This window comes from Bos mutus, chromosome 24 (genome assembly GCF_027580195.1).
Source record: "Bos mutus isolate GX-2022 chromosome 24, NWIPB_WYAK_1.1, whole genome shotgun sequence".
In the NCBI taxonomy this organism is placed as follows: Eukaryota; Metazoa; Chordata; class Mammalia; order Artiodactyla; family Bovidae; genus Bos; species Bos mutus.
The window spans coordinates 25,814,918-25,842,801 of record NC_091640.1 but is presented as its reverse complement, the minus strand read 5'-3'; the positions used below and the strand labels follow the sequence as shown (position 1 = coordinate 25,842,801).

The 27,884-nt window shown below is 38.7% G+C and overlaps 1 protein-coding gene across 1 annotated transcript; it reads left to right on the top strand.

The window, feature by feature from the left end:
- DSG4 (desmoglein 4) lies at positions 1-27,884 on the top strand. Its single transcript, XM_070361803.1, has 15 exons — positions 1-6; positions 851-982; positions 4,124-4,279; positions 4,616-4,760; positions 5,365-5,531; positions 5,801-5,935; positions 7,095-7,280; positions 12,706-12,977; positions 14,266-14,405; positions 17,069-17,296; positions 19,466-19,762; positions 21,093-21,235; positions 21,565-21,628; positions 23,172-23,380; positions 25,391-27,884. The coding sequence occupies exons 1-15, from the start codon at positions 1-3 to the stop codon at positions 26,156-26,158; spliced, it is 3,048 nt and encodes a 1,015-aa protein (XP_070217904.1). The 3' UTR covers positions 26,159-27,884.

Below are 27,884 nucleotides of genomic sequence, written 5' to 3'. Positions count from 1 at the left end.
ATGCAGGTAGTAATATTTCTAAATTCTTTTCTTCTTTATTTTTAATTGAAGGATAATTGTTTTATGATATTGTGTTGGTTTCTGCTATACATCAACATGAACTGTTGGTACTATACATATGTCCCCTCCCTTTTGAGCCTGCCTCTCATCTCCCACATAAATCCTTTAACTATAAAATTCTTAAATATCCTCCGACAATAGCAACATAAGACTACAAAGAGAAAAACATATAGCAAGCAGAGATACAAACAGACAACTCTAAGAAGCCATCTAGACGTCCATGGGATTACTGCAGGTACCATCAACTCAGCTAAAATATCCCTCTAATCCTGCACTAATCTATTTGGATGCTTAGCCAGGGCAGTGTCCTTATCAAGAGAGGAGAAAAAAAATCCCTTCCCACTCTTAGCTGAGCATACTCTCCAGCACAAAGCTCTTTTCACAGGGGATATGCTCACATGGAACACTGCAGTTTTTACACTCTGGAGACCAGGAAACCTGGTTACAGCAGAGTGAAGGGTGAGGTGGGCAGGACTCCTCACCTGGCGAGGACAGGTTGAGGGAAAAAAAGCCACACCTGTTACCCATTAGAACATACTATAAGCTCCATACACAGCTAAGAAAATTTGTTTCACTAGAATCCTATAGTTAGAGAGAATTCCAAGGGAAGTTGCTAAGTCAAGGTGACCAGGCTATGTCCATCCAGAGTTGTAAAATAGTAAATACTTTCTTTGTTTCTCAAATTCAATACTGTTGCTTCCTCTGGGTGCACCTCACAGTGTTGAATAAATGTCCTTACTGAGTAAAACTGCTCTAACACTGTGCAAAATGGGAACGTTTTTTGCTTAAGGTGAAGGAATTGGACGCGGAAAATGGCACTGCAAAATGGCAAACGGTCAGAAGACAGAAGCGGGAATGGATCAAGTTTGCTGCAGCCTGTCGAGAAGGAGAAGATAACTCCAAGAGGAATCCGATTGCCAGAGTAAGTGATGAAACAAACAGGAGGAGGTTGTCCTGATAACAAAGGCTTCTGCAGGGCAGGAAAGGCCCCAGACATGTTGAGGACTTGCAGCCTCCAGGACACCATAGTGACTTAGGAAGATGGGTGATGTGGAGTAATTTGTTTGCATTGTTGAGACATTGTTTTGAATATCACATTCTGGAAGCTGATAATACAGAGCAGAGGGTCCTTGAGTGATCCTGGGAGATCTGGATCTCCTGCACAACTGAGCTTTATCTGTTGGTTTGCATTCTGTGTACTCACATGTCTATATTATAGGAAGGGTATGCATGATGTATGCAATAGTCTTATATTACAAAATCAAAGGTTTACAGTATTGATTAATTCCCTCCAAGAGAGTCAGGATAGTGAAAAAAGTTTCCATTGGATTCCTGTGTGAAGTCGCTTCCGTCGTGTCTGACACTGTGACCCTATGTGCTGGAGCCTGCCAGGCTCCTCTGTCCATGGGATTTCCCAGGCAAGAATACTGGAGTGGGTTGCCATTTCCTTCTCCAGAGGATCTTCCTGACCCAGGGATTGAACCCACATCTCTTGAGTCTCCTGCATTGGCAGACGGGTTCTTTACTGCCAGCACCACCTGGGAAAGTTTACAGTATTGATTAATCCCTTCCAAGAGAGTCAGGACAGGGTCACAAATTTCCACTAGATTCCTACATTCAGAAATTAGAAGAGTCTTAAAAAGTACTCTAAACACTGGCAATCAGTAAGGAAGGAGAGTGAAGAAAAGAATATATAATAAATTGATTCGTGAAGGAGGGGACCCGCATTAACAGCCTCACTAGCTCTTTCTGGACATCTTGGCCCTGCTCTCATGCTGAAATCAACAGTACAGTGATCTACCAGAATTCTCTCCTTAAAGTATTACATATATGCATAGCTTAAATGTATATAGAAAGCTTTACATATATAATAAGCATCCCACTGATATTAAAGATGTAACCTCACCTCAAGAAAAGAGATTATTTTCTGTCAGAAGTTTTCAAATTCTTAGAAATTTTTGGAAAGCTTTAAATTGTTACCGTTTCCATTCAACTCACAGTTATAGCTTTCTGTTATCCCATTTGCATGGCATCTTGTATGCCGGTCGCTCAGTCGTGTCCGGCTCTTTGTGACCCCATGGACTGTAGTCACCCAGGCTCCTCTGTCCATGAGATTTCCCAGGCAAGAATACTGGAGTGGGTTGCCATTTCCTTTTCTTCTCTTTTTATTCACATTTGGGGGATTTCCTGGATTTTCATTTATATAAATAAGATCTTTGGATTAAGGGGAGCTAATCCAAGTTGTATTTTCAGCTGTCATTGTTTAAGTGTGGATATTTGGGCAACAAATCTTAGTATCTTACTGAGTGTTCACATCTTCAATATACAGGTGAGATTTCAAAATTGAAATATCTTTGTTTAAATTTATGAACAGCATATACAAAACTACTCAAAACCTATATGGCAAAATATTTGTCACAAAATCTGTTTGGCAAATTGGTGATACAGTAGGTTTCAAATGATAAAATTATTGCCAATACCACTAAACACTGTATTTCTCTTCCGGCTTTCCTAATTTATTGGTAATTTTGGTTAAATCTCTAACTAAAGTCTAGACAGTGAAACACCTTTTTAAAGAACAGTAAAGATGGTGCTTTCTTCTCTCAAATTCTTTCTTCAGTAGCAAAGAGAACCAGAGAATTGAAGAATATTTTCATAATAACAAATGTAGTAGCATCAAGCACATAAGTGTCATATGCCAGGAACTGGGGTGAAGTGAGGTGGGGTGAGGTGACTATATGCCACCTCATACAATCACCATAGCAAACCTAGGGTATAGGTGGTATTAGCAAACCTAGGGTATAGGCCGGAGAAGGCAATGGCACCCCACTCCAGTACTCTTGCCTGGGAAATCCCATGGACAGAGGAGCCTGGTGGGCTGCGGTCCACCGGGTTGCACAGAGTCGGACACGACTGAGCGACTTCACTTTCACCTTTCACTTTCCTGCATTGGAGAAAGAAATGGCAACCCACTCCAGTGTTCTTGCCTGGAGAATCCCAGGGATGAGGGAGCCTGGTGGGCTGCTGTCTATGGGGTCGCACAGAATCGGACACGACTGAAGCGACTTAGCAGCAGCAGCAGCAGCAGGGTATAGGTGGTATTATTAATATCTCATTATCAGCTGGTGCTTGGCAAAGCTAAGTAAATTTTCCAAAGTTACACAGGTATAAGTCATGGCTCTGAAAGGTTGTTGTTGAATCACGCGAATACACCAGGATTCTTGGCCCCCGGAGGAGAAGAATTCAATCCGGGGCCAGAGACGAGGCTTGATCGCTCAGAGCTTTTGTGTAATAAAGTTTTATTGAAGTATAAAGGAGATAGAGAAAGCTTCTGACATAGGCATCAGAAGGGGGCAGAAAGAGTACCCCCCTGCTAGTCTTTAGCTGGATGTTATATAGTCACTAGCAGTCTGTTAATGAAAGAAAGGAATGTCTTAAAATTCAGAATGGCACCAGGCCCCTCACCCATAAGATGCATTTTGGGATAATCTTGGCACCAAATGGTTTATCCTGGGCCATAAAATGATTAACTTGAATCTTGAAGAAGGGCAGACCACCGTACAAATAGTTTCATTTACATAGATTAGGGGAACAATATCCATACTGGTTTGTCAAGTAGGTTCTGGGCCAAGAGGCGGAACCGACTTGGAGACAGAGTTTGGGGTAAAGGCATAGTACATTAGCATAGCTTAAGACAAACATTTCCATAAGAAAAAGGCATTGGTTATCTCTAGGCTCCAGAATAGCTAACTTTAGGCGAAACCGGGTGTCATTATGGCAACACAGTATTTTAAGAGAAACCTCCCTTTAAATTTGTATAGAGAAGGAAAAAATATTGCTAGTTTGTTTCCTCCTGCCGCTTAAGAGAGATAAAAATGTCTGACACTTGCAGGCTATTTCCTCTATTTGGAGATCCCTGGCCTTCCTGCCTGTTACCCTCTCAGCTCCAGGTTTTGGTTCAAAGCCCACCTGACTACAAAGCCCATTCCCTTCTCAGTCCACTAACTCCACAGATTATGACCTGCTCTAAATTAAACCACACTTCTGGCCATTTTCTTCATAGATTCGATCAGACTGTGAAGTGAACCAGAAGATTACATACCGCATCTCTGGGGCAGGAATCGATCGACCGCCCTATGGAGTGTTCACCATTAACCCTCGGACGGGGGAAATTAACATCACTTCAGTGGTGGACCGAGAGATAACACCACTTTTCTTGGTAAGTGTGCTCTGAATTACGCATATTTTTTTTCTTTAAAAAATACCATCTCAAGACTAATGCTTACTTTTGATAAAACACAGTAAACTGAAATCAATGACTTGAATAGATGAAAAGAGTATGAAATATAAATTTACAGTTCAGGATTCTCTCATGTGTTACACTACGTATGTGATCAAAATATCTTGATAAAATTTAAATCACTAGATTGTAATACAGTCTGAATTTACTGGGGAAATTGTTGCTTTGCATACTACCTAATATATTTTCAGGCTCTTGCTTAACTTCCTTTGGTGAAAACAGTGTTTTGGTTTTTTTTCCCCCAACTTTCCACAGATTTATTGCCGAGCTCTGAATTCACGGGGTGAAGACTTAGAAAGGCCTCTTGAGCTTCGGGTCAAAGTTATGGACATAAATGATAACCCCCCAGTCTTTACACAAAATGTGTACACAGCCAGCATTGAAGAAAACAGCGACGCAAGTAAGCAGAGTGACACGCCTTCACTGTGTTACAACATCTATTTGTCTTGGTTAAAAGCTTTAGTAGATTGCAATACAGGCAATTTCAGTATCAGAAAAAGCCAAATTTGTATTTGAAAATGGAAAGTAATTTTTAAAAATGGTATTAAACAATTTTTAAAGTTTTTTTTAAAAATACATTTGCAGAAATGTGAGACAATGCCAACCATGTCACTAAATTCCATTGTGATATAGTTCATTTTTTATTAAAAAAAATGTGACTTATGTAAACATAATGAGTTTATTGTTGTCACTTTAAATAAACCAATAAGTACATTTTAAATCAAAGATTATTGATTTTTTAAAAAGATTCCTATATTTTGCTAATTTGCCATCTTTTAAGGAGTATAAGTACTTTATAAATGGTAAAGGATTTTATAGAAGGAATCCACCATTATTTTTGTAATCAGCAGTGAAGTGGAAAGTCATGGTACTATATTCTCATGGAAAATTAGAACAAGAGAATTCAGGAGAAGGCAGACTACTCTTTCTTCCTATGCCTGATGATTTGCAGAATTGATTCTAACAGACTCCCAAACCTTCTTCGCCTCCGTCTTCATTTCTAGACACCCTGGTGGTAAAGTTAAGTGCCACAGACGCAGACGAAGACAATCATCTGAATTCTAAAATTGCCTATAAGATTGTGTCTCAGGAGCCGGCGGGCTCACCGATGTTCATCATGAACAGGTACACTGGAGAAGTGTGCACGACGTCCAACCTCCTCGACAGAGAGGTAAAGCCTGCTGTGAATGAACTTTTAAAAATAAGGAATTCAGTTTTGACGAGACAAAGATGAAATGATGCGTGTGTGCCCATGCCTTTTTCGTGTAAAGGAGAAGAGTAAAAAGAGTCCAGCCATTACTTTTCAATGAAAATGATGAAAAGAAAAAAATACTGTATTAAAAGATGACAGAAAATTATAAAAGAAAAATGGAATAATCAGAATGTGTTGGATTGTATTCCAAACAAGGTCAAAGTCTTAAAATTCTCTTTCATCTTAAGCAACACAGCATGTATAACCTCCTCGTGAGGGGCTCAGATCGGGATGGAGCTACGGATGGACTGTCTTCAGAGTGTGACTGCAGAATCAAGGTTTTAGACGTCAATGATAATTTCCCCACTTTGGAGAAAACTTCGGTAAGTTGTTACTCTTCTACTCCTTTTTTCCCCATAAGTGTCAATAATAGATCTACTTTCCTGCTGGTTTGTGAACCTGGTTCTATGACATGTATGCTGCTGTGCTGTGCTATGTCATGTCCAACTCTTGGCAACCCCATGGACTGTAGCCCACCAGGCTCCTCTGTCCACTGGGGTTATGACATGTATAGATGTACTCAACTTTCTCGCTGTATAAACTTTGGAACTTCTTACATATAATCACATACAAGATCTGCTAGAGAAGGAATAGGCTACCCACTCCAGTATTCTTGGGGGCTTCCCTGGTGATAGCTGGTAAAGAATCCGCCTGCAATGCGAGAGACTTGGCTTTGATCCTTGGGTTGGGAAGATCCCCTGGAGAAGGTAATGGCTACTCACTCCAGTATTCTGGCCTGGAGAATTCCATGGACTGTATAGTCCACGGGATCGCAAAGAGTTGGACACGACTGAGCGACTTTCACTTTCACTGAATAGTAAATTTGCCTGTTTCACTATTCTGTGTAAATCTTTTCTTTGACAGCATATCTCCTCCATACTCTCTACTCACAGAATTGTAGAAATTTATGAACATAACTCTGGGAATCATGTAACAATGTTGATGTATTTTTCTATGCCTGATGATTTGCTGAATCAATTCCAGAAAAGTCCCAAACATTCCAACTTCCATATTCATAAAGAGCCACACAATTGAAAACAGTAGGGCTGAACCTGGCTCACTGCCTATTTTGGTTAAAATTAAAAAGTTTTATTAGGCCACAACTGTCCTGTGTTGTCCGTGGCTGCTTTGATCTTAACAACAGCAGAGATGAGTAACTGACACAAACTCCCTGGTCCACAAAGTCTAATATAATTACCATCTTGCCCTTTACATAAAAGGAAGAACTAACTTAAGAAAAATTTAAAATAAGCAAGAAAAATAAAACGAAGTTCCTGTTTGACCTTGATTGCACCTGCAGCACAAGAAAACCAGTTTTATTATCCTGTAATCATTTTATTCTTATATTGCTGATAGGACAGATGGCTGACACAAAAATCATTGGCATAATCTGTTGTTAGTATTTCAAATAAGAATTATGATAAGTCAATCTCTTTCCTTGTGAAAATTTATTGATTATAAAATTGATCTATGCCATTTCAGTACTCAGCGAGTATCGAAGAGAACTGTTTAAGTTCGGAACTGATCCGATTTCAAGCAATTGATCTCGACGAAGAAGGCACTGACAACTGGTTGGCAAAATATTTAATTCTCTCTGGAAATGATGGGAATTGGTTTGATATTCAAACAGACCCACAAACCAACGAAGGCATTTTGAAAGTCATCAAGGTACAGTATGGGATCTGCAATATTCGCTTTCCAAGAAGGGTTAGAATACTCAGAGAGAGAATCTGTCTGCAACAAGTGGACCATAACCTTGCATACTTCTTGTGTGGACAAGTGTCCTGGGTTAGTGGTCTGTTCAGCAAGGCAGTGTTTATTACTAAGAGAAATAAGAAGTCTGTTTTGTTCTCACAATGCCCAACACCTAGTTGAGAAAATAAGGCAGGTACTTCCAAACTAGGTAATAATATGAGTTAAAAAAACAACACATAGCAGATGTTATGGTATTAGGCGTAAACTGGAGTGGGCTGCCATGCCCTCCTCCAGAGGATCTTCCCAACCCAGGGATCGAACCCATGTCTCTTCCATCTCCTGCACTAGCAGGCGGGTTCTTTACCACTAACACCACCTGGGAAGCCCCAATTAATAGCCAGATGGGTGAAATATGAAATAAGTTCTAACAGATAAGATCTTTCTGAGCAAGAGGTGGCTGAAAGGGTTTCAGTCATGGAATCAGGCTTAAGACTTTATAACCGAGATTGTTAATGTGGGTAACAAAATGCACAAACACACAGGTGAGAAAGCATAAAGCATGTTCAGGCATGACGAGCAGTTCTGTGGGGCTGTTGCAGAGTATTCATGGAGAAAAGTGATGAGATGCAAGAACACATGTTCAGAACCTTGAGTACTGGACTGCAGGGTTTGACTTTTTTCTTATAGATTAATTTTTCTTGAACTACTTTATGCTTTATGGACAACAATAAAATCTAAAAATAGAAATAAAACTACAAACCAATAAGATTCAAATTAGCATTAATGCAATAAGGAAAATTAATTTTTCACAAACAAAATTACTACTAACAACATAAACAGAACTTATAGCTATGAAAACATATACTAGTAGACCTACGTACACATTTATTTGAGCACGCAGGGTGAACTGTGATTATTCAGTTGTTACTACTTTTCTCTATTCCAGTTACTGTGATACTTTTTTCCAGACAGTAAATTAGGAAGCCAGTTAGCCCTCATCTGATCCAAACATGTTGTTTATATATTGAATTTTTTTCTGTCCTTTTTGCAACTGTTCGGAGAAATTAAAGTATTACTACTTTACCACAAAATACAACCACTAGCACAGAAATCATGTAGAGTATTAATTTATGAGGCAGTCATCAAAACCATGGAAAACATCTGTATGTGCTTTTTAAATTGCCATTCAAATCAATATATGACATTTCAATTCCTTAAGAGAACACAAGGACTCCAAGAGTATGCGATGAGCTTCCTGTTTGAGAAACATGGCTTTGGGCCAAAGATCAGCAAACTATGACTCTCGGGCCAAATCTGACCTGCCACTTTTTTGCAAATAAAGTTTTACTGGAACACAGCCACATGCATTCATTCCTATATTTCCTATGGCTGTTTCCACACTCCACTGGCTGAACCGAATGCTCAAGACGGAAACTGTATCTGATCTCCAAAGCCTAAAATATTTACTGTCTGCCCTTAACCAAAAAAATTCACCAGCCCTACTTATACACCAAGAAAAGCTTTGAGGTATATTTTTAAATAGCTGTAACATTATGAGCTCAACTCCAGAAAGATGAAAGAAAATAATTATTATATTGATCAAGTCTTGAAGTTAGGAACCTGATCTAAAGCAAATGAAGTCAAAATACAAATTAACGAACAAATAGCCACTGCCAAATGTGACATGGATAGAAAGAGAGAGACAGGAGGTTGCCTATCACCTCATCAAATTCTGAATATTTAGTCACATTTCTTTCCAGGGATCAGAATTTGTTCTACCTTGCATCTTAGTTAAAAATCAAGATCTAGACATGTCATGAAATTCTTACCTATTTTCTTACCACCTTTATCACTGTCTTCGTATATTATCTTACAATATATAACTTTTTTTTTGCTTTTAATCTGCCTCCTAAACTACTAAAATAAGAGCAAAAAAAAAAAAAAAATCTTTGAGCATAAACAACTTGACCTAAATATCTTTCCATCCCTTGCACCTGGTCCCATGTCCAGAAGACAGCAGCAGCTCACCAAACTTTAAGAGTAATGACGATGCCACTTACTGAAACTGCTGCTCTCACCGAAACAGGAGTCACTGAGCTTGAATGCAGAGTTCATCATTTCTACAAAATCAGAAAAATGAGAAAGAAAACACGTTCATCACTCAGGCAGTGCACTATCTATGACATACATAATGTCTTTTGTGAAAGCTAAAACTTTTTTTAAAGATCTACTTACATTATTGCAAAAAACGAAAAAAAAACTACTGGAAATTCAATTTCATGAAAAATTGGTCAAGGTAGTATTAGACATGGTGTAAACAAAGTATGTATATTTTTTCAGAATGATAACTTCCCAAGTTTCTTACAAAGAGCAGAAAACAATATGCTTTAAAACATCAAAATAATGTAGAAGGGCTAATGAAATTTAAAATCTTAATATGTGTGCCCTGATGCTGGGGAAAGATTGAAGACAGGAAGAGAAGGGGACGACAGAGGATGAGATGGTTGAATGGCATCACCAACTTAATGGGCATGAGTTTGAGCAAGCTCCGGGAGTTGGTGATAGACAGAGAAGCCTGGTGTGCTGCAGTCCGTGGGCTCACAAAGAGTCAGACACGACTGAGCAAATAAACTGAACTGAACTGAATATGTGTGCTAGCACACGGCCAAAAGAGCTATGTATGTAGAGGATATATGTGCAATTTTCCAAGATTTGGCATTTGGAACAAGGTCACTAATGTCCTCTGGGACTCTCTCCATATTCACTCAAGCTATCACTTAACCTCATAGGAACTGACCTCTAAGTCACAAGCTTTTGACTAAGATTTCTAGAACCTTTTTCTTAGTCTGAGGACATTATAAATAATTCAGTTCAACCCAAATTTGAGAAATGAAGGGTGCCAGGAATATGAATCAGACATAGTCCCAGTTTTCCAGGAACTATCCCACTTTATAGCCATCCCACTTATAAATCACTTATAAGGATTTTCTGAGCAGAAAATCCTAACAGATTCATCCTCATGGTTTTCCCTTTGTTCTAGAAACCTTGCTTCTTTCAGGGCTGTGGTATCCTTAGTTTAGCAAACCTTTTTCTCCTTTTCCCCACCAGCTCTCAATATTGCCCATAATTAATTAACCCCATTTCTTGGGTATGGAATCCTGGCAGGCCTACCCTCCTTAGGATTGGCCCCCGTGGTGTAAATTAACAAGAGAAAGACCTCTAAGAAAGTGAAAAATCTCTTTGTCAATAATATTTTTTTTTTGGTATTTATGATCACATATGTATGGATAGCAAAGAATATAAATAGATGGGGGAGTAAGCACACATTCACTTCGACATCAAAAAGAAAAGCAAAATACTATCCAATTGGAATTCTAACAAAAAAAAAATACTGGTTGTGTATTTTTATAATAACTCTAATCAAGATTTATTACACACTTGCTGACCCTCTTCCTACATGGGACACTGGTAAAGAATCCACCTGCCAATACAAAAGAGGCAAGAGATGTGGGTTTGATTCCTGGGTCAGGAAGATTCCCTGGAAGAAGAAATGGCCACCCGCTCCAGTATTCTTGTCTGGAAAATTCCATGGACAGACGAGCCTGCTGAGCTATAGCCCATGGGGTCCCAAAGAGTCAGACACGACTAAGCACACGCACATGCACTCTCTGGACACCAGTTATTGGGTTATATTATGTGTATAAAGGCTCTATGCATATTATCTCAATCATCACAACTCAGGGAAGAAAATATTATGATTCCTTTTCTTATAGAAAGTGAAACAAAACCAAAGAGGAAGACTAATTTGTCTAAGTTCACCTAGGCAGCAAATGACAAAGACAAGTTCCAACTAGATGTCTCTGATTCCAAACTCATTCTTATCTGCCACCTCTGTGCCCTACAGTGTAATCCGGGGCCAGTAAACCAAGTTTTAGGAAAGAACTCGCGTCTGAAGATTTTTCCCGCTGTTGATTTCTGTAAGATCTTTCCCGACTGTGTGTGCCCTGCTGCTCAGACACATCTGTACCAGAAAATGTCAATTCCTGGGCATTTCAGCAATTGAAATCCCAAATCTCAAGGGTTTTAGGTGAATTTTAAGTGAGGCATGTTGAGCCAGCCCCAAGCAAGAACCCTAGTAAATTCCTGTGAATATGTCTATCTTATTACCTCCTGTGAACAATTTAACCAAAATCTAGAACATTCATGAGGTTATGGAATTTCCCTGAGAAGCAGAGATTTGTCTAAGATTCTTGCTGATGGTACTCATGTCTTAACTTGTGTTATTGGTAAATGTGTTGCAATTGATGTTTATCTTAGCTCCCAGAGTACTTCTAACAGCACCCAGTACTCCCTTTTCTACAACTGTTTTTTTCACAAATGGAGAAAATGGATCTTTTCCAATTGAAAATTCATTTTTGAGCCCACAATTCATTTCCGCTCTGTGCTGAATCATTGTTGGTGACTTTTCATGTCACCACATCAGTCATTCTGGATCAAAAGATTCTATTCACCTTTTATCCAAAGAACCCATCTCAAAGGTGACTTTTCTCATTTGAATGTGCCCTATGAAGGAGTCTTCTTGTTCACCAGACTCAGCACAATTAAATTATAGTTGAGGGCTCTAATAGTCTATAATTGCTATAGACTATAATAGTCACAAATTCTCCTTTAGAAGTTGTTTGTATCATTTTTCAAAATTACGGGTTCAATTACATCATATATACTGGCTTCTAGGTTCTCTGATTATACTTCCAAGATATTCTCAGATAGGCATTCTACAAAAGAGACCTGGCTACTATTTATTCATTTAATAACTGTGAATATTTTTATTTCATTACTTTTTATTTTTCATAAGCACCTCATTTGGAAAGAAGGGTCATCTTTCATTTTAGGGTTTTATGTATGAAGTTCAAAACTCCAAAACTAGAGTCCAGCTTAAAGTCACAGGCCTAAATCATCCATGTGCCAGGTACCTGATTATGCCAAAAGATAAAGGAAATAACATGTCTGATATATGTAAGTGAAAGTGAAAGTGTTAGTCGATCAATCTTTGTGACCCCATGAACTGTAGCCCACCAGGTCCTCTGTCCATGGGATTCTCCAGGCAAGAATACTGGAGTGGGTTGCCACGCCCTTCTCCAGGGGATCTTCTCCACCCAGGGATCAAACCAGGGTCTCCCGCACTGCAGGCACATTCTTTACCATATGAGACACCAGGGAAGCCCATGATATACATAATGCGGTAACAAAAAAATTCGATCAGTTCAAGAGCAGAATTGCATAGCTCCTGGCCTTTATTTTAGTGTATTGCTTTTTAAATTTTGACTTCTAATTCTATCAAGAAAGTCTTTTTGCTGTTTCAGTTTTGTTGTTTTTTTCTAACTTTCTATCATTTCAGACGCTGGATTATGAACAAGTGCCTAATATTCATCTTAGCATTGGAGTTAAAAACCAAGCTGAGTTTCACCACTCGGTTGCCTCTCAATTCCAAATGCACTCAACCCCTGTGAGAATTCAGGTTGTTAACGTGAGAGAAGGACCTGCATTTCAACCAAATTCTATGACGTTCAGTGTGCGAGAAGGACTGAAAGGAAATTCCTTATTGAATTTTGTGCTTGGCACATACACAGCTATAGATTTGGATACAGGAAACCCTGCAACAAACGTCAGGTACTGCACATATTTTGCTCGTGTTAAAGAGATAAAGCTCAGCTCTTCCTATATTAATTCACTAGAAGGTGCTACTTTTGAAGTTTTGCTTTGCTTTTTGTCTTCATTTTAGAAGATGACTGCAGTACTAACTTTATTTCAGAATTTTAATAGTGCTTTAGAGGCAGTAAGGGCTCCAACAGGTTAAAGGAGTAATTGCGTCCAGTGAGCAATTGTAAGATCCAAGAGCCACCTACAGATACTCTGTGAGTCTCTCTGACCTTTTGTGCCCGGCTGTACTACCCTGGCCCCAGGATGATTAAGCTATATTATAAACAATAAGACATCATAAAAGATGAGTCACTTTTTTTCCTTAAAATCTGTGTTATCTAATGACTTTGGGGCTAATTTCAATCTCCTACTTGACCTAAAACAAAAAAATAAAAAAAAAGAAGAGGCTGAAACATAGATGTTTCAGAAATTTGATTAATCTTAAGAGAATCAGAACTGAAAAAACAGAAAGGTAGGTATTAGGGTCACTAGATACACAGATTATATATGAGTTAGATCTATGTAAGATATCCTGGAAAATAACTATAGCGAAATATACAAGTATTCTCTTTATCTTTTCCTTCCAATATATTTGGAATGAACAAAGTCTACTGACCTATAAATTACTTTTGACATAAAATTTTTTGATTACTTAATCAGCTAATAAATAGGTAGACAACAAAAACTGTGAAGTTTATCAGAGGAAAGAATGTGCCAGATAAGTGTCTTAGACGTTTGAATTTACGCCTGGTACAGAGAGAACAGATGTTCTACCAATAAGGTCAAAAGCTTTGAATCCATTACATGTAAAAAAAAAAAAAATTCCATATACACAAGCAGACTAGATGATACCACAACCCCTAACAGGCCAACAATGAGAGGCTCTGAAACCAATATGTATTAAAATCTAAGAAAAAAATATATCACATGTGAAAATGAAGAAAGCGCATTCTCACATTCTTTCGATAGACACTGCTATGATTTTATAAACAGCCCTGAAATAATTTCATACATTCTATTAACAATTATATTAAGAGCCAGAAGAGTAAGAATTATGAGATTATAAAATTCTGTTGTGAATCTGTACATAAATATATTCTATACTGGAATTTTATACAGTAAATCTCTATACATTTTATAAACTGACTCAATTTCACTATAAAGCATGCAAATACCATATATAAGAGTAACACATTGTGCAGCTTAAAATGATTAACTTTTATATAAGCAAATGATGAATGTATTTATTTAAAAACAGGTATATCATAGGACATGACGCAGGCAACTGGTTAAAAATAGATTCAAGGACTGGAGAGATACAATTTTCTAGGGAATTTGATAAGAAGTCAAAATATATTACCAATGGGATATACACAGCAGAGATCCTGGCTATAGATGGTAAGAAAATTTATTGTCAATTCTTAATAAAATTATTACTAAAACATTCAATACAAGTAATATTCTAATGTTAATACTAGATTGACTCAAATCCAACATACATTTATTGGTGTCTTTAAGACTTATAGAGAGCTCTAAATACCTTAGATCAAGGACTGAGTTCAGTATCCTTATAATCATAATTTACATTTAAGTCATAATTTATTTCACCTATTTACAAAAAAGAATTGTATGTGATTTACAGTGTGAAGCATAAAGTTAAAATATGTAAATAAAATTCAGTTTCTGCTTTTGACTTCATCTCTTGAGAGAATTGATCAGCTTGTAGAGGATGTTAGAAATGTTTACTTAAGTAAGTGCTACAAAGTGTGCTCAAAATTCACCTGCAGGTAAGGCAGCATCCCGAAGTATATAGTTATTTCAGAACCACTAAAACTGAGCTACAATAAGAGGCCTGTGTGAGTACTGTTGTCCAAAGAAAAATGCTGAAGACCAAGAAAGCACAAGGTTATTCCAAATATAAGATTCGAATTACATTTGTAAGTGCAGATGCACTGAAGTAACTTGTAATTGAGCAGTTCCTCACATGGGAAAATCTATTAAGCATTCCTCTTGGTGAGCAGCAACAGGAATTTGTTTAGCAACAGTTAATGATTCTCCAGAGCAAAGGCTACTACTGCTATTTCCTAGCAGTAGCTAGGAAACCAGCCACTATGAAACAAAACAGCAGAAAAAGCTCAATAACCAGGAAAGAAGGGAGAAGATAGATGTCTCAAGTACATACCTAATAGAAGATAGATATTGCAGGACTGCATTAAGTTTATACCCGAGATTTACAGTAGCCAAACAAAGAGAAAGATAAACAGTCAGTATAGGACTGAAAGAGAAACCATGGCAATACCCAAACAATTACATACATTCTAGTCTTCATCCCATGAGTGTCACTTTCAGCATCTGCGTGAGGTATATAAATATTTATTATCAGTATTCTGAAAATGAATTCTAGCCAGGTTGATCACAGCCAATGGGTCATATGAGAAAATCCAATTCTAGTTCAAAAACTAGAATAAAACATTAGTCAAGTAAATAAAAACAAAACTACATGAAAATGTACCCACAGAAACCTAAAAACGAGGGCCATTGTTTATTCCCCTAAGCTGAGTATCTCCTTAAAAATCTGCTTAAAAATATTCAGCACAAGCCTTCCAGAGAGCTGGAATACGTTTGCTCAAGGCCATTGTTTATTCCCCTAAGCCGAGTATCTCCTTAAAAATCTGCTTAAAAATATTCAGCACAAGCCTTCCAGAGAGCTGGAATACGTTTGCTCAAGGATGCTCGGCCTCTAGGTAAAGAAGCAGAGCTCTGCCTAGAGCAGACACGACAAGGAGCAGATGCTGTCGACAGTGGCTTTAGCTGTGGTTTGCCACAGAAAGTGAAAGTCGCTCAGCCGCGTCTGACTCTTTACGACCCCATGGACTATACAGTCTATGGAATTCTTCTGGTCAGAATACTGGAGTGGGTAGCCTTTCCCTTCTCCAGGGGATCTTCCTAACCCAGGGATCGAACCCAGATACCCCGCATTGCAGGCGGAGTCTTTACCAGCTGAGCCACCAGGGAAGCCCACAGCCCAAGGCCATAAGAAAGTTCCAGAGGATGAGAGAACAACACAGCACATAATCTAATCTACGGGATAATCTAGTGTCTCTCTAATGAACCTAAGTCTGGAATAGAAAGTCAACTCCCAAATCAGGTATAAGAACACACTGTACAAAACCATATACAGTATGAATAGGCTCCTGGTTTGTTATCATTTGAGTAACTAAATGACTCTTCCATTTAGGCATACAGAAGACATCTTTAAAAGACATTTATTAACTTCACGAAGAGTGACCTAGCAAAATACCTAGAGATGATAGTGTTCTGACTTACAAATGAAAATACTAAGACTCTCTGCAAGTAAAAAACAAAACAATTCTTTATTCAACATAAAGTATAAAAGTAGACTAAAAGCCCAGACTCCTATTTCTTTGTCCTCTGCTCCTTCTAATAATATACTAACCCAAAATTTGTTTCAAATGGGTTAGGAAGAAAGCAAATATATTTATATTTGTTTTCAAAAGTACCGTTTCAGAGAGAAACAGTGTCTATTTAATGGATGGATTTAAACAGTGAAACAGGAAAAAAAAAATACTCAAAACAATTATTTAACTTCAATTGCAGTTATTTCCACAAACACCGGACTCAATAAGTACCCAGAATGAAAGGCTCTAAACTGGACTACAGGGGTCTCATTTGGGGAGATACGGTGGACTAGAAAGCAGTAAGCCTTCTCTGAGAAAGGATGCTGAATTTTGCATTCTGAGATATGTAGCTGAATGAAACAGGAATGAAAAAACATTTTAGGAAGAGTGACTAGAAGGCACAAGTGTTTGGTTTAGGAAAGAACAAGTTCCAAGAACTAAAAAGAAGCCACTGGGTCCGGAAGGTGCTGAGCAAAAGCAAGAGCGGCTTCAGGAGATTTAAGCAGGCAGGATCCTATCACGCACCAGCTCAGAAGTCAGGTCATGCTGTTCCTCTATGCTGTGGCGTCATCATGGGATACGAGAAAGAATTTTCTCCCCAACACCATTTACCCCAACACCCTATATGTCTTGCTGTTTCAGATGGCTCTCTAAAAACGGCCACGGGAACCATATGTATTGAAGTTCCTGATGTCAACGATTACTGCCCAGTCATTGTTGCTGAGAGAGAAACCATCTGCATTGCCTCTCCCTCCATCCTTATCTCTGCTGCAGGCGTTAACAGTCACCCTTATGGGTCTCCCTTCACCTTCTGTGTTGTTAATGAACCCCCAGGGACAGCGGACATTTGGGATATCACATCAGTAAATGGTAAGTAGGATGCAAATTTGCTTATACTCTAAGGCCAAAAGCAAAAACAATTACCAAATAATTAGTCAAGTCACATAATAATACTTTCCAACTCTATGTCCACCAAAAGTGTAAAGAGTCCATAGTAGTATGCGTGTTTATGGTAACTGTTGCTACTTTAAAATAAAGGCCTCACGTTGATAAAAATTGAGATATAATTTCAGGCATCTTAACAATTTACGTACCTTGGGTTCTTTTTCCTGAGATGTTAGATGTATAATAGAAAACGAAATGTTTTGAGAGAATTTCATTCTGGACATGTGCCTACTAAGTCACTTCAGTCCTGTCCAGCTCTTTGCGACCCTATGGACTGTAGAGACTGTAGCCCGCCAGGCTCCCCTTTCCATGGGATTCTCCGGCAAGAATACTGGAGAGGGTTGCCATTTCCTCCTCCAGGGGTTCTTCCCAACCCAGGGATCAAACCCACGTCTCTTACATCTCCTGCATTGGCCAGCGGGTTCTTTACCACCTGGTAAAGTGCAACTTGGGAAGTCCCCATTCTGGCCACAATAGCTCCCTCGTCAGACATTCATTTGGAGAAACAGGAGAGACGTTGTAGGTAGGGTGGTAAGATGGTGGTCAGAGTTCAAGGTAAGAGGAAAAATCCACCTTTCTGAAGCCACCAAGCTTTTCCATTCATCCTAAAATGATGCCAGAAAAAAAAAAAAATGCCACCATTGACTTGGAGGAAATCGGGTAACCTGTTTTCACCATAAAACCTTTTAGCCCTTTCACACAAAACCACCTTAATATTTTTAAAAGCTAAGCAATTGCATTAAAATCAATATAACTCTGAATTCATTGTTCACTACAAAACTCAATATGTTATTCTTAAATAATTGCTAACTACTTTTTCCTCATTCATATCCTAGATTTTATGAGGAAAAACAAGAAAAATATTCAGCATGAGATATTTCTATCACAGATTTACCAGTAAAAAATATAGTCTTATTGGAAAGAATATTCTTAGGGTCCTATTTACATGCTGGTCTTGAAGAAAAGAAAAAATCCCACTTAACAACAGGCTGGGGCCATGCCTTATTTGACTCTTACTTTGAGCTCAGGTTACATTTTGGTAGACATAGCCAGGTTATTACATAGCTAATTGAAAGCAATAACCCATAATAATAATAATTAACAATAATAATAATTGAGTGTTAAGGATTCATCAATTACTATTCATGATTTAGGAGTAAATCATTTCTAAGGCCTCCTCAGGTTGATAAATTTCAACCTATGTGTTAAGCAATGGTTTCTATAAAAATCAATAGATAATCACAGCACAAAGAATTAGTAAAATAATAGTTTTTGGAATAATTTTAAATATTAAGACAGTGATTTTGAATAAGAGATGAACAACAGTCTTCATGAGGGTATTTGGAAGCTGTCATCCCAAATAGAAAACTTCTAATTATTTCCTTTCAGCTCAATATTCTTCATTCATTGGACAAATATCCACTGAGTGCATACTATATGCCAAGTATTGTTGCTCTGGAAATAAGCATCATAAGTGTTAATTTTTAAAAACTGACAATGTATTCTATGACTAAAGGAGCATGAAAAAAAGTCAGATCCTAAGTTTATCATGGGTATTAGAAAGAGTTACTCACCAAAACATTTTTTAAATTTTTCCTGTATATTCAAGTACAGTCACTTGACAATTTCTGTGTTACTTTCAGGTATACAACAAAGTGATTCAGTTATACATACAAATATAACCATTCTTTTCCAAATTCTTTTTCCATATGGATTTTTACAGAGTATTGAGTAAAGTTCCCTCTACTATATAGTAGAACCTTATTTTTTATCTATTTTATATATTGTGGTATCTATCTGTTAATCCCCAATTCCTAATTTATCCCTCCCCCATTTCCCCTTTGGTAATCAAAAGCTTGTTTTCTATGTTTGTGCTATTTCTGTTTTGTGAATAAATTCATCTGTATCATCTTTTTATATTTCACATATAAGCTATATCATATGATACTCTTCTTTCTCTGACTTCACTTAGTATTATAATCTCTAGGTCTGTTCATGTTGCTGCAATATGACTTCATTCTTTTCTATGACTGTGTAATATTCCATTGTATATATGTACCCCATCTTTAATTTATTTTCTATCTTGCCTTTTAGCTACCTCTGCAATCCTGAAAGCTGAGCAGACTTTATATTCCGGATACTACGAAATCCCGATCCTAGTAAAGGACAGTTTTAACAGAGCATGCGAATTGCCACAGATCATAGAGTTAAGGGCCTGTGACTGTGACATCAACCATGTGTGCTTGTACTCGGGTATCACAGACGTCAGCACCGGGGATGGGAGCTCTGTCACCAGTGTGTCTGTCACTGACGACCAAACTGAGGCTTCAAATGTTGGTATGGGATCAACAGGGATTGGCATGATCACGATGGGCGTCTTACTGCTGCTTCGTAAGTACTGGATTAAATCCCTCTTTTCAGCAGTTCTTCAAAATAAGAATGTAATCAGGTTCACTGGAATGGCCATTTCTTTTTGGTACCTATGGCAATGTTTGTGGAAATCTGGAAATAAGCAATGGGATTGATATGGGCATGTTACTTGTTCAATAACGGTAAGTAAGAATATTCACTGGAAGGACAAATGCTGAAGCTGAAACTCCAATACTCTGGCCACCTGACGTGAAGAGCCAACTCATTGGAAAAGACCCTGATACTGGGAAAGACTGAGGGTAGAAGGAGAAGGGGACGACAGAGAATGAGATGGTTGGATGGCATCACCAACTCAGTGGACATGAGTTTGAGCAAACTCTGGGATATAGTGAAGGACAGGGAAGCCTCATGTGCTGCAGTCCATGGGGTCCCAAAGAGTTGGACATGACTGAGTGACTGAACAACAACAACAACAAAAAAAAAAGTCCAGGGTTAGTGAGGGTCAAAAAGATGGGAAATATGCAAGTCCCTAAGTATAGTATTTTTGCTGTTGTTCAGTCGCTCAGTCGTGTCTGCTTTATAGCAGAGCATAAAGTAATCCCATCATGACAATTTCAGCAGAGTCCTTTAAGAGCAGAAAAGCAGAAGTAATTAAGTCTAAATAGGAAAGTTGGGGAAGTCCTGATGGAGAAAGTGACTTTGAGCTGAAGATCTTCTTAGAAGGAGCATGGTGTGTGGGGAAATCCAGAAAAGCAGTCTAGGACAGAGGAAAAGCACAGACATAAACACACATGTAAAATGTGCACACATGTACACAGGGGACTAGGAAACATAAAACTGGATTTGAATCCTGGATCTGCCAACAACCAGTTTGGAGTCTTAGATTAGCAGGAAGAAAGAACCTTATTTGCCTAATCTGTCATTAAAGTTTACCTGATCTTAAGTGACTAGTGGATTTGTATTTATAAACACGGATACATATCCTCAATCCTTAATGTTACTCGATCAGTCATGTCCGACTCTTTGCAACCCCATGGACTGTAGCCTACGAGGCTCCTCTGTCCATGGGATTTCCCAAGCAAGAATACTGGAGTGAGTTGCTATTTCCTTCTCCCGGGGATCTTCCCGACCCAGGAATGGAACTTGGGTCTCCTATGCTGCAGGGATATTCTTTACCATCTGAGCCACCAGGGAAGCCCCACTCAATACTTCAGGGGAAATTAATGCATTACATTTGTATTTTTCCCTCTAGTTCTGAATATCATGCCACATTTTCCCAAAAGTGATGCATTTGATGACTTCCTAAATTGAGCAATATGTGTTAACTCTTCCTTTCCACTTTCCTGGGCAGTGGCACCGCTCTTGCTGCTCCTGTGCTGCTGCTGCAAACGAAAACAGCCAGAAGGGCTGGGGACGAGTTTTGCTCCTGTGCCTGAGGGGGGAGAAGGAGTGGTGCAATCCTGGAGAATAGAAGGGGCCCATCCCGAGGACAGGGTGAGTGGATTCGTCAGGTTCCACAGAAGCTCAGTGTTTCAGAGGGATTCAACATGTCCTGATAATTATACACTGCACAAAGTTGAAAATACATCACTTTTGAAATGTTTAACATAAGCACTTCCCTGGTTCAGTGGCTTAAACCCTGTGCTCCCAATGCAGGGGGCCCAGGCTCGATCCCTGGTCAGGGGTCTAGATCCCACATGACACAACTAAAGGTCTCACGTGCTACAGCTAAGACCAGCGCAGCCAAAATAAGTAATTAAATATGTATTTCAAAATGTTTAACATAAAACATTTCTTTAAAATCTTTTTTTTTTTTTTTTCAGGATGTGTCCAACATATGTGTACCAATGACAGCCTCTAATACCCAGGACCGTATGGATTCCTCTGGTCAGTGGATGTCAAAATCTGTTTTCCTTTTTAAAATTTGCAAATTGTTCAGCCAGACAAATCTCATGTATAAGTACCTTACCAAAAATCAGCATATCTGTCATTTTCCTTGGAGGACAGTGTAAGTGGAGAGAAAGTTACATATTTGAAGTGGTGACTTTATTTTTCTGTCTTAAACTACTGGCAGTGAAGAATGATGTAGCAATTCAAATGGCAAAGTCTGGAATCAGAATGCTCAAGTTTGATTCCCAGCTCTGCCACTTACTAGTAATTAAGTCCTTGAGTAAGACACTTCACCTCTCTGGGCCTCAACTTCCTTCTTTGAAACTAAATTTATGATAGTACCTACTTCAAAGTGTTCCTATAAAGGAGTAAATGATCATATATATGTATATATACATATTATATATTATATATATAGTATACATACTATATATTATAGGTATATTATACATATTATATATTATATGTATAGTATGTACATTATATATGTATGTGTGGTATATAATATGGATCCTATATGTTACATATATCATATACAAATGTATGTATATGTGCTGTATGTATATATGTATATCACAAAATATACATTAGAATAGTGCCTTGCACAGTAAGTGCTACCATTATTTGTAAAACAAGCAGTTTAAAAAAAAGAAAGAAAGAAAAAAACGAAGCAGCAAATATGTTCTCCTAAGAATACACTGAAGGGGATGACAGAGGATGAGAGGTTGGATGGCATCATGGACTCGATGGACTTGAGTTTGCACAAGCTCTGGGAGTTGGTGATGGACAGGGAAGCCTGGCATGCTGCAGTCCATGGGGTCATAAAGAGTTGGACACGACTGAGCGACTGAGCTGAAATGAGGAACTTTTCTTAAATTCATACATGCATTCGCCTCACCACTCTTACCCTCTCCTAATTTACCAAGTCCCAGAAATACCCTAAAATACTGGGAAAATACCCAGCATTGGGCAATAACTGAACAAAGTAGAGAGGCTGCCCAGTTCTAGAGCGGGCTTGTGATTTCTCAGTGATGATTTCTGAGTGTCCCAAGCCAGACTCTGACTGCAAAGAGTCTAAGGTGACTGAACACTCCTATGGAAGCCCATTCCCCATCCAGCACCAGGGTGAATGAGGGCCGTGAGCTTCCGTTTCTGCAAACGCGTGGCTGGCCTTGCTCTGGAGGGCTCATGAGTGAGTGCAAGTCTTCTCAGCCAGGCCTGGGGAGCTTGCCAGAGGCAGCCCGAGAAGGAACTGGTGCAGGCAAAACAGAGGCCCTGCTTCTCTGGCCTCTTCTGCACCTTCAAGTCTGTCACCTGAAAGGTGGCAAAGCCACGCCTGATACCTGGCTCCCTTTGTACTGTTTAGTTTTATTTTTATCAGCAAGCCTGAAGATAATAGATATAGTTGGAATTGCTCCTATACTAGCATTCCAGAGCCTTCCCTTTGCTGGGGGGAAGGGGTGGTGGTGTTGCTGACAGTGTCTACGGGGGTTAAACAATGCAGACGACTCCAGCACCATTGAACCCCTTCTCCTTTCAGAAATCTACACTAACACCTACGCAGGCGGAGGAACAGTTGAAGGGGGTGTCTCGGGAGTGGAACTCAATACTGGTCTGGGGGCGGCCGCTGGCCTGGCAGCGGGAGGAGCAGTGGGCACCGCGGGGAGGAGGAGCTCGGCGGTGGGCATCCAGCGGGACTATGGGGACACCAGCCTGAACCTGGCTTTCCTGGACAGCTATTTCTCTGAGGTAACTTCCCTGCACACAGCTCCACAAAATAGTCTTGGGACTGAATAATAATAATAACAATGGTGGTAGAGTCTTCTGAAATATATTCGAGGACTCTTAACTCTACCCCAATCCGGAATAAAAAAATATTTCTCTGAGGTAATTCCCCTGCACACAGTTCAACAATATTATCATTCACTCTTGAGACTGCAAAATAATAACAATGGCAGTAGATTCTTTTCTGAGATATATTCAGTTACTTTAACTCTATCCCAATCTTGAATAAAAAATATTTCACTTTTCCTTAAAATACAAAAAGCCAACTTACTGAAACACGTCATATCCAGTGGGCATAATACCTCTGACGACTGTGAAAAAGGCTAGTATCCCATCATATTCCATGTCCCTTCTGCTATTTTCCTGTATTCTGTTTCTTTCTGGTGTTCCCAGTGTTTCCCACAGCAAAGAGCAAAGAGAATCCCGATCAAGAAGAGCTGTGTGTTCATGTCTGTTCTTCACGGTGGCCTTTCAGCCCTGCAGATACCTCCAACAGAAAGGAGAAAAAATAAACCAAAAGCCAAATTAGGGAAGAAAGAGAGCACAAACTGAGGAATAGGGCATCACCAAGATTTGATGACAGATTAGGGCCTGGAACCCGGGTCTCTCATCTCTACTCAGGGCCCCAGGCACTGTGTCCCTCACTAGGGGAGAGGATCATGGGTCTATGAGCATGCCAGGAGGAAAGACACAAGGCCCTGGGATGGCCTAACAGGGCAGCGCAAAGGATAAACAGAGGATTTATCTAAACCATCTTGTGAATTCCTATCTAGTACCTTTATTTCTCTTATTTAGCAGTCCATTTTATCTCATATTCTAATTAGCCCATTTTACTCCTTATGTGGCAACACGTGAGTTTCACCACTGCTCTTAACAAAAAATGCTAAAGATGTTGTAAGTTGTATCTTAAAATTGGTGGTTACCAACACCACTATAGACAGGGCATGAATAATATCAGTTATTTAAATGAGTCATCCACACCACTCAAGTACATTTGGGAAATGGGCACAGGACTAAGTGTGGCTAAGACTCCACACTCCCACTGTGGGAGGCCCTGGGTTTGATCCCTGGTCAGGGAACTATATCCACCATACCACAACTAAAGATCCTGTGTGCTGCAACTAAGAACTGGCACAGCCAAATAAATAAATAAATAGAGTTGTTTTTTTTTTGTTTTTTTTTTTAAGAAAAAGTAGGGATGTAGACTCTGGTACAGACTATAGGGAAAGCAGCATGATGCAGTGGAGAAAAGATAGGTGGATTTGACATTGTGTTGGACAGCTATTTAAGTCTTGGGCATGACATTAACCTTCCCTGGGCCTGTGGTTATCTTATTTATTAAAGAAAGAAAGGGTCAGATTGTATCAGGGGATTTTGGATGGTGTTGGGCAGGCCCTGTGGGATTTCATGGAAACCACCAAGGGCTATAGCAGTTGAGGCAAATAGGGAAGGGAACCACCAGGTGCTCCCTCCCCACACCTTCAAACAAAGAAGTTCTCATTTCATCACTTCTACATGTTGAGGTCACACCTAGGATTTCATTTAAAGGGTCTGTCATTTAAAAAAAAAATAAAAATCACAGTAGATAAACTCCCTCCTGATAACGTAACTCCAAAAACACCCCAGCTGTCTTCACCTAGGCCACATAAAAGAAGCCTCTGAAACATAGAGCTATGTACACCTCTATGGATGTTTTTATTCCAAGTTGATCAAATATCTCTCCTTAAATAAATAATGTTTTGCACATAACTAAATGTTATTATCTTAGACCACCTCAGAAACAAAAGACTATGCACACTGATCTCCTTTCAGAGTTCCAATTATTTAGAAATACGGCAATCAATCAGGGTATCTCTCAGTACATTCCATTAAATCATCTTAAATCAGATGTCTCTAAGGCATTGCTGTTGCTCTTCTTTAATTATTTTATAGAGAAAAGAAACGTCTAATTGTCTGTTTTTCTTCCAATTTTAGAAAGCATATGCTTATGCAGGCGAAGATGAAGGCCGCCCTGCAAACGATTGTTTGCTCATTTATGACCACGAAGGAGTAGGGTCTCCTGTGGGCTCCATTGGTTGTTGCAGTTGGATTGTGGATGATTTAGATGAAAGCCACATGGAAACTTTAGATCCAAAATTTAAGACTCTTGCTGAAATCTGCTTAAACACGGAAATTGACCCATTTCCTTCACAGCAGTCCTGTATCCCCATCAGCACTGACCTCCCCTTACTTGGACCGAACTACTTTGTTAATGAATCTTCAGGAATGACTCTCTCAGAGGCTGAATTCAAAGAAGAAATGGCAATACCTGAACCCATGATGCACGGGGATATTGTAGTGACCGAGACTTACACTACTGCTGATCCATGCATGCAACCCACTACGATTGTCTTTGATCCTCAGCTTGCACCCAATGTTGTAGTAACCGAAACAGTAATGGCACCTGTCTACGAGGTTCAAGGGAATATTTGTGTCCCTGCTGAGTTAGCCAACACACACAATGTAATCTATGCTGAGAGAGTGGTGTCTAGTCCTGGTAGGCCTGACGTGAGCAGTAGTAGCATGAGTGATGGTTGTAGGGGACCTGTCATGAGTGGTGGTATTTTGGTAGGACCAGAAATTCAACTGACACAAATGATGAGTCCAGACATTCGCATAAGCCAAACTATTGGTTCCACATCCCCAGTGACATCTCGAAACAGAGTAACACGGTACAGTAACATACATTACTCCCAACAGTAAGTGTTTTATGGTCAATACTCTCTATGGAGACCATGCACCTTGTAACCACCAACATATCCATCAAAGATGAGCAGTGTACCACATTTAACATTTTAAGTCAACAAATGTTCAAAAATTCTAAATTCAGTGAGATTCTTTGATTATATCTTTTGGGTGGTAACTATGGCAAGCACTTTAGATAAGTCTTTGAATTTTTTTTTCTGATTTTAAATTATGTGCCAAAAAAACTTAAAGAAAATGTGTTACATTCTTTGATACTGTCTAATAAATAGCACATAATTCATACAGTGAATCTTAAGGACTTCAGGCCTGTAAAACTGGTCATATAAACCAAGATGCTCTTGTTCTTGAAGGTTGCATAGAAAAGCCTTGTCTGCATTCAATAGCCATGTTAACTTTCCAACATATTTCTATTTAAAACGTTAAAGTGGAAAAAATGAATTAGATGTACACTTTTGAAGTGAAATTGAAAAAGAAGATGGAGAATCTGTTAATAGAGATCTAAAGTCACTTGTCTCATCAAATGGTTTCTCAAGATATGCAATGATTAGGGCATGCTTAATATAATACAGGGAAAGAGTTTCTTAGCTGAATGTGTCACTAAAAATGGTCCATCAAAAGGAATTATATACATATATAGATATGCATATATTCATATCAATATGGATGAATTCTTATTGCACTTTATTGATTTATATCATCCAACTGTAAATTAATTTAGACTAGCAGAAATATAATTATGACAACATGACAACAGAAACAGTTTCCAGGAGAAGTACTGGAGATTTTACTTCTTAGAGAACTTTTTTTTTCCCTGCTTTTGTTAATTATGTCAGAAAACCATATGAAATGTGGTTTAATCATTTTCACTGACCTGAGTCATAGACTATTCCTTTGGCAAGCAGATAACCTCTAAAAGCACCTCTGAAGTTATGCATACATTCAACAACATTTACTTGGAAGCTTCTCTGTGTTGAGTGCTGGTCTTGACTCTGAATGTTAGTTGAAGACAACTGGCAAGATTCCTGTCTTCAAAAAGCTTCTAATTCATTTCTAGACTTAAAACTCTGGGGATATGGCTTTGAGTTCCTACCAAAAATAATTAACAAAATATTTAATTCCATTACCAAGTTGTGTTTCTCTTTTTAATGCTACTAGTAATGTGGAATAAATAAAATGGAAACCCATGCACAGATTGCTTATTCTTAGTAGGCATCAAGCTGTCCTGAGAAAAAGAAATTCTAGCAAGATAGTTTTATTTAATTCTGTAAAATATGTAAACTATATAGTAGTAAGTATAATGATGTGACTAGTAAGATAATATAAATGGAATAAATTTATTTTCAGGGCTTATTTTCTTCTGGAAGGAAATAACTGTAGTGCTTCTTGCTTAATATTTTTATGAGTAAAAGTGTTGAAGAATTTGGGGCCTCTCACAATCTCTTGTCCATTTCTTTCATTTTATAGAAAAATTTTCTGTGATCTATCTCACTATCAATATGCAAAGATTTAATGGTGCTTCAAAAAGAGAAACCCCATTTCTGGTGGATGCATTCCTCCATACTATCCATGGAAATGAGATCAGAACCATTTCATTTTTTCTCTCAACATTATCAGTGGAGAGGAAATTCTCCATCATTCTAGGTATCAATCGTATGTGACTCAAGCCTCTGAATTGGCATATGTTAAAAACATCATCTCAAACAAAATAAAGGGCATAAAGCAA